Raw genomic sequence first — 13,742 nt, forward strand, 5'->3', positions numbered from 1 at the left:
TTAGTTCAAGACAAAAGACTTAATCAACACTAGAGAATAAATCTAAAAGTGTGTTCAGATTGATTGCTGAGTGAATTTTAAAAGTGGCAAAAATCAAACAAAGTTAGTGGAAAGAGAAGAAAAGACGCCAACAGATGCATCCATGAATTGAGATGTTCTCAGTGCACGCCAATTGCTTTTGGGCTTCTTCTGACTTTACAAAAAAGAGAGTGTAACCAATATTAAAAAGTGTGGTAACTAAAGATTTCTTGGTAACACTTTACTTGAAGGTATCTACATAAGAGTGTCATGACTGTGTCATGAACACATGACAGAGTCATGACACATAAACCCTAACCATAACTTGTCGTGACAAAAACCAAATTATACTAAAAGAAGTGTTATGTCATAAATGTTTATGACCTGTTTATAATGTTTATGACACGTTCGTGACAGTTTCATGTCACTCTTATGTAGATACCTTCAAGTAAAGTGTTACCAAAAGTGTTTTTCTTTCTAAAAACTTCCAGCTCAGCGTCCAATATTACAACTCCATTTCCCACAGTGCTTTGCGTTCCCCCCCTTTCAGGACTCACCACGGCATTCTGGGGGTTGGCCTGCTCATCGTGCATCTCTCTGATCTCCTGTTCTGTCGAACCGTGGACCTGACTCAGCACGCTGAACCACTGGCTGTAACCATGGAAACAACATCATAATCAGCATCATCAGGACAACTAAAAGTTCCTTCTGGAATAATTTTAGTCATGTTTTTTTGCACACCCTAATTCCATTATCTCTGTCATGCCCCACTGCATTTTTGCTCAGATGCACATCCACACCTGCACTTTTGCACCACTCATCTACTCTTTTATATATTGTATAATTCTGTTGCAATAACTGTATATTGACTCATTACTACATTCAGCATTCTTATAGACAGGTTATGTCAGGTTTAATGTTACTGTTATTTCTGATTTAAATCAATAACTAGACCAGAACCTGCACTAACTGTATATTGGCTCTACATTTTAGCTTCTTACAGACTGTCTATCTATGCATATTGCGTTATAACTGTTCTAAACCACTAACTGGTCCACACTTTGCAATATCTGTATTTTGACCCTTTAAGCAGTGTTACAGACTGTCTATTAATGTATACTGTGTTATTACCATATCACTTTCGCATATCCTTTGGCTTACCTACACCACACGTTTGTGCCAGCTTTGTAACGCCTACTTATTCTGCACTTTATGTAGCATTTATGTAGCCTGTTGTATTCTGTTCTCCTATATTGTGTTGAATGTGAAACTGTTTGTTGTCCTGCACGCTTCCGCTTTTCTTAGCCAGGTTGCCGTTGCAAATGAGAACCTGTTTTTAGCCTGATTTACTTAATAACCCTAACCCATTTTACATTCAGTTTTCTGTCACACATGTTGAATACATTGAAGTGAGGAAACTTTCTATCTCTGTTTTCAGTAAAAAGATTTTCATTGGATGAAATTTGTCCAGTGGAAAATTCAAGTATACGATTGTTTTTTTTGTGGACAATGTGCTATTAATGCATCCCTATAATTAAAAATGTGTGTCAATATACTGTACAGTAAACAATGGGGATAGTATTTTGATTGTAAATACATAAATGCGTGAGTGTGTGTACAAATAAGGCAGAAATAAAGGTTAAAAAAAACGGTGTTCAGACTGGTTGTGTGTCAGACATATGGCGCTGATGTTGGCTCACACTGAGAGAGAGGCTGGCACTGTAAACCTGCCGCCAACACACACTGTTCATCTTCCTGTCAGGGCAGATATATGGAGGAGGAAGTGGACTGTCCCTCGGAGACAAAATCAATGTGTTGCCAGGGGCAACCAGCACACCGACCATACCTCCTTGTCATTACAGTATAGTGTCTGTGACTGAGAATGTTTACGAGGGATTAAACCAGTGGTGTAGTCTACGTGATACGCAGGTATATGCAGTATACCCACTAAGAAATCTCCAGGAGTTCCATATACCCACTTAGAAATGTGCAATGACACACAACAATATACATATTTTTTATGACAGAACTTTCACTTCAGATATTTGTATTCACAAATTACAGGGTCGAGTAATGTGACAGCAAACTAAACTAACACTGCAGAACATGCAGAGAGACTTTTCTCATCTTTCACTGACCCACTCCTCGCTGAGCACAGTGTGGAGTGTGTGGAGTGTGTGTAGTGTGTGCGTAGTGCGTAGATTTGTGTGTGCGTAGTGAGCAGGCCCAAATGCTCCGCCTACACTAACCAGCATCCTCCCTTCACAGCTCATTTAACACAAATATAATTAGCCTATTTTATTTTGTCCTTGTTGCTTTGGGGTCAACTTTTGTGATCCGGGCTCAGGTCCCTGATGTGAAAACCCCCTTACTGCTTTATGTTCCATTATATTTTGATATATTTTGAATGTCATCTGTGTTTTCCTTCTCATAGGATAAATAAAGGTATTCCCACCATAAATTGGTGCATTAAAGTGTATCAGAATGCAGGATAATAGTCTTTGACACTCAAAATAACCCTGGGGGAGGACACCCAGACCCCACACTTTGAAAAAAGTGGTACAGTATACTCACTACAATACATTAGACTACACCACTGGTTTAAAGCTAATGGGGAAATGACTTCGAAGTCGGAGTAACGTTAGCATAGTAATAAACTAGATTTGGACTACATCTCTGCATGAAAAGGTACAACATATTTACAGCACATCTAGAAAAAACCCAATTTACCTGGCATCCTCGGCCGACTCAGCGATCAGGTGGTAAGTCCTCTCTGGCATCACAATGTCGATTCCATTCTCCTTACCGGTGTTATCAATGACTTCTCTGCAGATCACAAACAAACAAGAAAAGGTTAATATCTCCATAAGTGTGTAACCTTTAAGTGTTCAACTTGCTATTTATCTTAAAAAGGTCAGTTAGGATGCCAACAAAATAGTTATAGTATAGAGTATGTCGTAAAACGTCATAAAAAGTAATAGTATGGTATGTCGAAAATGCTCTAAAAACAGTCATAGTATAGTAACTTGAAAAAAGTCATAAAAAAGTTGTATTAAGGTATGTTGAAAAAAATCATAAAAAGTCATAGTATAGTAAGTAAAAAAAAGGCCCATAGACTTTTTATGACTTTTTTTCGACATACTATACTATGACTTTTTTATGATTTTTTCGACATACTATACTATGACTTTTTTTACTTTTTTCGACATACTATACTATGACTTGTTTTTACTTTTTTCGACATACTATACTATGACTTTTTTTACTTTTTTCGACATACTATACTATGACTTGTTTTTTCTTTTTTCGACATACTATACTATGACTTTTTTTTATTTTTTTCGACATACTATACTATGACTTGTTTTTACTTTTTTCGACATACTATACTATGACTTGTTTTTACTTTTTTCGACATACTATACTATGACTTGTTTTACTTTTTTCGACATACTATACTATGACTTTTTTTACTTTTTTCGACATACTATACTATGACCTTTTTTTCTTTTTTTTCGACATACTATACTATGACTTGTTTTTACTTTTTTCGACATACTATACTATGACTTTTTTTACTTTTTTCGACATACTATACTATGACTTGTTTTTACTTTTTTCGACATACTATACTATGACTTTTTTTTACTTTTTTCGACATACTATACTATGACTTGTTTTTACTTTTTTCGACATACTATACTATGACTTTTTTTACTTTTTTCGACATACTATACTATGACTTGTTTTTACTTTTTTCGACATACTATACTATGACTTGTTTTACTTTTTTTGACATACTATACTATGACTTGTTTTTACTTTTTTCGACATACTATACTATGACTTGTTTTTACTTTTTTCGACATACTATACTATGACTTTCTTTACTTTTTTCGACATACTATACTATGACTTGTTTTTACTTTTTTCGACATACTATACTATGACTTTCTTTACTTTTTTCGACATACTATACTATGACTTTTTTTTTAAACTTTTTTTGACATACTATACTATCACTTTTTTTTACATACTATACTATGACATTTTTTGTACTTTTTTCGACATACTATGACTTTTTTTGACACACTAGACGAGGAGAGAGAGGAGGAAGTTTTGTCAGGAATCCTTGCAGGTGGGATTCGAACCCTGCGCCTCTTTGTCAAGAAATAAATTGCTACACCAACCTATGGGAACACGCTCTACCAACTGAGCTATCAGGCATCCTCTGGATAATTTCAACATACTATACCATGACTGTTTTGTCATTTTATTTTTTTGAGATTACCTTTCTGGGTCTTTAATCATTAGGACAGTTTAGATATGAAAGAGGACAGAGATGGACAGGGGATTCAAACCCTTGGCCTCTAACTCAAGGAATAAACCTCTTCATATACAGATGGGCATGAACTCTATCAACTGAGCTACACAGCAACTTTTTACAGCTGTTTTCAACATACTATAAAATGACTGTTTTATGCCTTTTCCACATACTATACTACGATTTTTAATTACATTTTTCAACATACTATACTATGACCTTTTTTTAAACCTTTTTCGACATTCGAAAAAAAAAGAATGTCGTAAAACAGTAAAATTCATAGTTTCATAGTAGTATGTCGTTAAAAAGTCATAGTATAGAATGTCATAAAATAGACATTAAAAAGTTATAGTATGTCCTAAAAATGTCATTAAAAAGTAATTAATGAATTTTTTTTCAATGTTTTTGACACCTTTTCTTCACAGTTTGTTTTTGCTTTTTCCAACGTTTTAAATTGTAAAAAACATTTTCTACACATTTTCAGCGCTTATTTCTACGTCCGATATTTTATTATATAAAACAAAAATTGAAATCGGGTCAATTTGACCCGAAGTCAACACAAGGGTTAAATCACCACCAGAACATGTTCAAACATCATAGTGAGGTAGCCTGATTAGTCCTTACTTTGCATCATGCATATCCAGCACCCCCTTCATCTTGTCCTCGCCGTCATTCTCAAAGTACATGAGCTTGCTCTGCCGCAGCACGAACCAGCGGCGCTTCCAGTTACGGCGGGACAGCGTCGACGAGCCCCCTCCCTTCTTGTGCAGCCAGCCCTGCTTCAGAGCCTCCTGCTTGGCCCGGAACCACAGGAAGGTCTCGTCTTTCAGAACGCACCAGCGCCGCTTCCACGTGTTAATCAGACCGCCTGGAGAGGAAAATATGACATTACTCATGTGTTCTTCTGCTGCATTTTATGGGAGGATGGACTATAGAGGAAGAACCAATGTAACCATTACTGCTAGCGCCCCCCCTCTTAGGACAACCAGCGTCATTTTACAATGCAGTTTTCTGTCAAAATCAAATCTGTGGTGTCTGAAATACTGTGTGATACATGGAAAAATAAACACATTAATAAAAATGTAAATACAATAAAACACAGACAGTTGTGGCCAGGTTGGCTCAGTGGGTAGAACAGGCGCACATATACTTTGAGGCTTATGCCTCGACACAGAGCTCCAGATTTCCCGCCTGACCTGTGACGATTTCCTATATGTCTTCCCCCTCTCTCTTCTCTTTCTCACCTAGCGGTCTTATCAATTAAAGGCGGAAAAGCCCCCAAAAATTATTTTTAAAAAACACAGACAGTTTTTAGATTTCTTATACCAATCTTGTGTTATGAGTGAATTTAGGCTAAAACTATGATGAACTATGGTTGCATTGTTTATTGTATTTTGGATGATTTCTGAGGAAGTCAGATAAGTAAAAAGGATGTTTCTTATTTTCAATTTTCCTTGTAAAAATTCTCTAAGACTCGCTGTGGAAATAAAACAAGGATGGTTTACAAGCCTTATTCCTCAACCCCTAAAAATTCTGTCTGGGTAACGCTACGATACTTTATTTTCCCAGAGGGGAATCTTCTATTCTCTTGCACTTTAAACGTCAGGTCATTTCAGTCATTTTCATTTTCTTTTTTTATTCTTTATTTATTGGACAATAGTGATATTACAGTTGAGGAAGTGTGCATAGATAAAACATGAATTCAGGGTATCTCCTCTCATTGCCCTTTTTTCTGTCCCTTCTATAACTCACAAAGATTTCAGAACTATTTGACAGGAACAACGGATATAGGGTCATTTTCATTTTCTATAAGAAGTGTTAGTATTGGAATAACCCTAACCTTTGATGAAGAGGAAGCTGTGGAAGTACGGGAGCGTGACGCAGCTGTAGACGGAGTCACGCCGATACGACAGCTCGTCATCGGTGTCGAACCTGTCAAAGTCGTCCTCGCTGTCCTCGAACTGGAATAAAAACAACAATAACGAGACACTCAAACCCAACGTACAAACCCTTCCAATTGTCCCCTTACTTCTACAGAAACCTTTGAGGTTACGGAGACCCGACTCACCGATGACTGAGCCCCGTCCGAGCTGAAGCGGTAAGCCCCTGAGCTGTTGTAGGTTCCTACGGAGCCGCGGTAGTCAGGAGACCACTGGCCGCTGCGAGGGTTGGAGAACGCCACACTGCCACTGGAAAGGATGGCGCCCTCGTCGTAGTCATCCTGGTCGTAGTCCGAATCCTCGTCTGGCGGTATGAGCTCCACCAGGTCGTCGGACTGCGCCTCGGATGAAGCCTGGGCGTGGCAGTAGGCAGAGTCCCCGCTGGATGAGGCGCTGTGGCAGGCAGGGGGCACCGGCGGTAAAGGCAGCGGCTGGTGCTGCAGGGCGGTTGGTGCCATCGGTGGCGTCACACCGTCATTGGCGTAGGGGTCTTCCTCGGACGAGTCATCGCTCGTTCGGATCCCGCTTGTTCGCTGGCCGTCCGAGTGGCCGTGCTCACTTGGGTTAGGCGAGTCTTTGAAGGCCTCGTCGTCAGCCCCAAAGCCTTCGTCGACCTCTTCCTCGTCGTTGCCTCTCCTCCGTCCCCTCCGTTTCTCCTTCTCCTCCCCTTCGCCGACTCCCAGAGAGCTCTCGATGTTCCTGACGCACTCGTCGATCTCGTCGAAGTTGAGCGAGTCGAGGAACTGCTGCGCCGCCTTGCAGGCCTCGTCCTCCAGGCGCCTGAGCTCCTGGTCACGGAGGAGCTGCAGGCGGTTGAGGGACGCTTCGGTCAGGGAGAGCTCCTGACGCTCCTTCTGCCTCTGCAGCGACTGGATCTCCCGCTCCAGTCGCAGGATCTCCTCCACCTGAGACGCCTCCTGAGGACGGATTGCCTCCGCTTCTTCAGACGCCCCTTGGAGGGCCTCCGCTGACTCCGGCTCCTCCACAGTGTCCGGTGACGTTGCAGCTGCTACTGCAGGCTGTGGCAGAGCCAGAGAGGCTAACTCCTCCGCCAGATGAAGCTCCTCCAGTCTTCTAGCCTCCTCCGCCTGATGGATGGAAAAAAAAAAAAAGACACAAATTTGAAAACTATCTTACGGAAATAGTTTTGGGAGCATGGTGTTCCCACATTCCTGCCATCTGCATTACATCTTTGTTTATTGTGCTCATTGTACCAAAAGCGGATTTGTATATAATCAGTTTTAGGCAGAATAATTGTTTTACTTACACCTTTAAAATGTTAATCCTATCAAGAAAAGAGTCCTAAACATACTTCTCATAACCAATATCAAAATCTGCAAGTTTTATGAATTTCAAGTGTCATTTTTCACAATTCTTGCATCTTGTTTCAGGATACCTACGCTCACCTTTACACAATTCCTGAAACAAGTTGATTTATACTGGATAAAGGTTAAGAAATAATTACAAAATAATTAGAAAAAAATGTGTCCGATAGACTGAAATCTTAACAAATTCAATAAACTTTTTGGATATGCCTTTATAGACTGGGCACATCTGCAAGAAATCGTCAGTTAAAGTGTCTAAAGATGAAATAGCAATGCACTTTTTCACACAAATGAGCTCCTTAATGATCCGTTTATCGTACCTCTCTGGCGAGTCTCTCAGCCTCCAGCCTCTGTCTCTCCCTGCACAGACACAAACAGACAGACATAGATCAGCGCACTGAAACAGACAGTAAGAGATAAGATTGACCAAAATAACAGAAGTAATTACATTTCCCCGTCTCATCGTGGCATTAAAATCCCATAAAACCCAGATTGTAAAAGTCAATACATAAAGTATGCATCATCCATCCTAACAAGAACAACAAAAGTATACATTATATAAAACCAAATTATACTTGTTTGAAATAGTATCCCAGCAACTGTACGCTGGTATTACTCCATCTTTGCTGCAACATTTCACTGTTTAGTGAGACAGCGTGGGTGGAACTGTGTAACCTTGTCTCAAGGCTGTCGATACCGTGGAGGATACGGAGGTAATGTCCTCTAATTATTATTAGAAACACAGTACAGTAGTTGAACATTGTACAATTACTACTCTTGCTGAGTTGGTGACCTTTGTAACCTGAGTCTGATATTTTTAAATCATTATTGATACATTTGAATGTCAGACAAAAAATAAATTGAATTGATCTAGTATTTTTGCCATAATTGTATTCCTACTATTGGAGAGTCAGCTTTGAAACAGCATTTAGACTCTAAAGAAGAAAGAAAATTGACAGATAACATATTCTAACAGTGGAATAGATGTCTTAAAAGTGAAGTAAAATAAAAAAGGGGGTTGTGAGGAGGAATTTGGACTCATGACCTCTGTATTTCTAAAAGCCCTACTCGGATTTGCTGCTGCTGTCTTTGCTACATAAACCATACATTCTACACAACCCTGAGATGTAATGAGTAAAATGCATTACTGCCGGTGCACCAGACGGTTAATATTTAGAGTTAAAAGGGTCAAATGAGAGCAGCAAATGGTAGAATTTAAATGAGAATTCCACTGGCTACTCCCTTAAAGGTCCAATGGGTGGGAATTTCTCCCATCTAGCGTTGAGATCATATATCGCAATCAACTCTCTCACGCCACGCAGTTCAATTTACGTATTACAGCTACGGTAGCCTTCATGCTTCAAAAAGCCGGTCTCTTGCTCTTTTCAATATCCTTTTTCTTTTTCTGGGAGAAGAAGAAGACTCCTGTTCCTGAAATTTGGATTTTGAATACTTATCCATGTTTCCTTCTTCAAACTTGCCGGGGGCCAGGAAGCTACGATACCCATTAGCAGCATTAACAACACCTGTGAGTTTATCATGTGACAGTGCAAACGCGAAAGGTGGAGCAGTATGTCCTGTATGTCCCTTACCGGCTAATGTATTTCAAGATGGAGCATGAATATGGAGCGTCTACCCCAGTTCATGCGAATGCAAATGTAAAATTTCAAGCCAAAAGGAATACTTGGAATTGATGGTGGTGGTAAATATTCATGAAGTTTGTGAACAGGCAACACAGATCTTGATAATGAACAACTAAACACTGGGCCTTTAACTGGACACCCACCTCTCCATCTCCTCCTCCATCCTCCTGCAGCGCTCATCCTCCTCCCTCCTCTTCTTCTCCTCCAGCAGCTGGCTGTAAGCCCGGCGGGCCAGCTGGCCTCGCACACGTTTCTGGAAGCTGAGCGCTGCCCAGCGGAGGAGCAGGAACTTCCTCCTCCAGTAGAAAGCCCGGTAGTTCTTCTGAATGACCACAATGCAATGCAGCAGCTTCCTGTATTGCTTTCTGTGTGTAGGACAGAATCAACAAATCAGTTAACAAATAGGATCTTTGGTTAGAATGAACATTAAAACTGTTCCTAAGAAGGTTTTTGATGTTATTGTTGAGCTGAATAGCCACGTACCTGGCCATGTAGCCCATGACGTGGGCCTGGATGATCATGGCTGCTCTCAGCACCTCCATCTCCCTCTGCTTCTCCAGGCGATGCTCCAGAGACTCCCGAAGAAAAACCTGAGAAGGGGAAGGAGAGGAGGACGTAGAGAGTGAGAAAAAAGGAGGGATATGGCTAGAGGCAGATATTGGTATTCTATCACAGTTTATATAATATAATAATACCTTTATTTGATATAGCACCTTTTACTAACAAAGTCACAAAGTGCTTCACATGATAAACATTTGTAAAAATACAGTAAGATCCAACAGAAAATAAGCAAGGAAAAGAATTATTGAAAGACCAATGAAAATCATTTAAAAGATTAAAACCTAAAACCCAAGGTTACAAACAATAAACAAAAGTGAATTTAAACAAGTGCGTCTTCAGCTGCTTTTTAAAAACTTCAACCGAGACTGCAGAACGTAAGACAATAGGAAGGGCGTTCCACAGGGTTGGAGCCACAGTTTTAAAGGAACAGTCACCTTTATTTCTTAAGTGAGTGCGTGGGACCTGAGGGACCTGTTAGTAGTGTATCGATGGAGCAGGTCCGAGATATAAACAAGCGCCTAACCATGCAAAGATTTACACGTCAGAACAAGAACTTTAAATTGCATCCTGAACTTGATCGGAAGCCACTGTAATATGTATAAACTAGGAGTGATGTGCGACATCCTGCTGGACCTGCTCCAGCTTTCCAGATATACACTTTTCCCCCGACGTAGAAAGTGAGAAAAAATTAGGGAGATGAAGAAGGATAGAGACCGAAGAATAAATAATTGTTGTTATTACATCCCTGTTTATCAGATAATCATTCCAGTGTTGCATACACTTTTCCCTGTTGTAACAAAGTTTAAATAAAGGTTCAAAATGTGCAGACAAAAGAACAGTCTAAATACTACTTTGACAATTCTTTGTTGAATTTTTAAAATGAGAAGCGGGAAGGAGGACATGTCTGATTGACACAGGGTATCACTTCATGAGTGTCAAACTAAGTTTTTAATTTCTACGAAACATTTCTTTTCCTCAGCATCAACTTATGATTATCATTAACAGTTAATCAGTTGAGTTCCAGATGTTTAGTTTATGAATGGCACAAAATAGTTAACCATGTAAAGAACAAGAATCCTCACTTTGTGAACCAGCATTAAGGAATTCAACAAGTAATCGATTGACTAATTGAACGGTTTACAATTTGTGTCAGAATTATTCTCAAATATTGACTTTTGAGAGGCTAAGAATGGTCTTTTTTAGATTGTTTACTACATGTTTTTCCATTTGAGAATAAAAAGCATTTCATCAGAAGAAAATGCTACAGGTTCAGGGATAAAACAAGTCCCAAAAATTAAGTGATACGGTTCCTGTACAAAGTGATACACATGCATGCAATTAAATTACTGTACAGTAGCAGTTACCAAATTGTTTCAAGCCATTTTTTTTTAACCATTCTTTCATTTTTTGTTTTCACAGCAGGTGACAAATATGAATCATTCTGCAACATGACCGTTCATTTTCATTGGGTTTTTGATAAAAATTAGTTTAATAGTTATTGGTAACTATTTCAATTTTGACTTGAAAATGTAGCAGGGCTATAAACCTAGTCTTTATTACACATGCAACTCAACAGGCACAATGAAAAATGGAGAATGCTATACGGCATTAAAACAGCACAGAGCAGAACATTAACAAATATTGTCCAATTATGGCACAACGTAGAACACTCCCAGCCTCTGCTTAACACACTTCATCCTTTGCATACGCTTTATCACACATACATTATGAATTTACAAGTGAACAGAATTAAAAAGAGACAGTCCCTCCTTTTTCTATAACATCCCCATTTAACAGACACTCCCTCCCAAAAGAACAATTGATGTGAACAAAGCAGCCGACATAAATCAAACCCAGATCCTCCTCTCCTTTTGTTCATGCTGCTAAAGACCGCAGATTACCGCAGTTAGTGATTTCGTCTAAATCTCTCTGTGAAAAGACAGATTTTACAGGCGCTTAGTGCAGCTGCCTGCTATAGGAGCCAAGCTGTCGTCCATTGATAGAGAAACTGGGCCCACTGAGGGACGCCGGGGGTTAATCCGATTAGGGTGGAAGGAAAATGAGATATGGGACGTGGTCTCAGGCGACAGAGACAGTGGGGAAATGTCACAGTGCTACAGGAGTACAGATTGCCTTTCTCCTGCTGAATAATGTGTGTGTGTGTGTGTGTGTGTGTGTGTGGCAGAGTGACAGAGTTCTGAATCCTCATCGGTGAGGCACTAATGAGATTTTCAGGAGGAAATGTAAACTCGTTGGGGTGATTTGGACATCACTGATGAGCAGGTTAATTAACTAGGAAACATGCAGTACATGCCCCAACACACACACATACACACACACACACACACACACACACACACACACACACACACACACACACACACACACACACACACACACACACACAGGCAAAAACACACAAAATCACCCCCCCACAACAGTTGTGGAAGAGACATTCAGAGCAAAAGAAGAAGAGACCAAGCAGAGTACAGTACAGTAAAGTACAGAACCTTGGTAAATGTAGGCTACATCGGTTGCTACTCAGGTATGCTTACATACTAACAAAACCACACACAAATAATAAAAGGTTAGCATTGTGAGGACCACAATGTCCCCGCAATGTAGGTTCAGATGTATATGTCCCCACAACGTAAACACACACATGTAAACAAATAGACACAAAGTGAGACGTACACAAACACACACCCTCCCTTTATTAAACAACTTCAAACATGAATCACACATGCTCAGAGAGTGCGGCCTCGTGTATGGGTGCACACATTTGCATCCCAATGAATAGATCAACTAATCCTTTTTAATCATTACTATGCTAATTAGCGCAACAAAAGCCAACGCTAAGCCTCGGCGCACTTTCGATTCTTGCTGTCGAGGCTTTTAGACTGCATCGCTCGCCGTGACAGGTCAGGCCCGTGGAGAGAACAGAACCCCGAGAGAAGCAGGAGGAGCCACATCGCTTCCAGGAAATTAAGTTTGAGGTTGTTAAAAAACACACAACAACAACACTCAGACAATAGCAAGGACATGTGCCGATTGAAAGGGGCTCGAGGCCGGCTCGGTGTAAATCTCACTGCGAGAGGCAGCGGGACAAAGTGGACGAATCCCTCTGAGGGAGATAGAATTGATTTAACGGCGTACAGGCAGTCACAGCAGAAGGAGCGGCTTTACAAAAGGCTTTCAGGTGGCGTGACCCACCCTGGTTGATGTTCTAAAGCAAAGTCTGCTAATTAAAATGCAGAACCAGGGAATATTCTCTGGAGTCTTTTTAACAAGAATACGTAATAAGAGTTTTACATGTTATACATTTAATATCAGATGTTTTGAGTAATATAGATTCATTTATATTTTCATCAGATGCTCCTGATGTTGATGGGCCTGCCCAAGAATACAAACAAATTTGTATTTGTATTAAAATCAACCATGTTAAGCCCTATTCAGTGATGACCTCATATGGAGTCAGTACATCTTCGGTGTCTGAGTCAGTGACTCAGTTTTACAGTTTTTCTATGATGTTTAATATTTTTCAATGTGGCCTACACCTGAATTTGTAATATATATGTCATGTATACGTCTATTTCATATAGTTAATGTATTACTATATAACTATTTGTCACTCGGGGAGGGTTTAATGGTTAACTTGTTGTTATATATGGGTAAGACATTCAGATTTATTTTACATTCAAATATAAATCCATGTTAAGAACTGGTGAATGGATAAAGTGATGTAATATTTTATTGTGCAGGTGATACCTGAGCGCTGTCGTCCTGACTCTTAATTCAGTTTTCTTGGCGTATACACACACACACACACACACACACACACACACACACACACACACACACACACACACACACACACACACACACACACAAAAACACTAATGATGGCCATTCATCCGTCCACCCACACAAA

The 13,742-nt window shown here is 39.8% G+C and overlaps 1 protein-coding gene across 1 annotated transcript in view; it reads right to left on the bottom strand.

Annotated features, from left to right (window-relative positions):
• The window catches only part of myo10 (myosin X), a 172,598-nt gene that overhangs the window by 20,012 nt on the left and 138,844 nt on the right, over positions 1-13,742 (bottom strand). The window contains exons 22-29 of the mRNA XM_028592842.1: positions 9,734-9,840; positions 9,394-9,615; positions 7,928-7,967; positions 6,411-7,301; positions 6,183-6,303; positions 4,967-5,210; positions 2,749-2,844; positions 576-669 (exon numbers count right to left, since the gene is read on the bottom strand). Coding sequence (XP_028448643.1) covers positions 576-669; positions 2,749-2,844; positions 4,967-5,210; positions 6,183-6,303; positions 6,411-7,301; positions 7,928-7,967; positions 9,394-9,615; positions 9,734-9,840 — 1,815 coding nt within the window. The remainder of the gene's footprint in view (positions 1-575; positions 670-2,748; positions 2,845-4,966; positions 5,211-6,182; positions 6,304-6,410; positions 7,302-7,927; positions 7,968-9,393; positions 9,616-9,733; positions 9,841-13,742) is intronic.

The sequence above is a fragment of the Perca flavescens genome, chromosome 12, assembly GCF_004354835.1.
Source record: "Perca flavescens isolate YP-PL-M2 chromosome 12, PFLA_1.0, whole genome shotgun sequence".
Taxonomy (NCBI): Eukaryota; Metazoa; Chordata; class Actinopteri; order Perciformes; family Percidae; genus Perca; species Perca flavescens.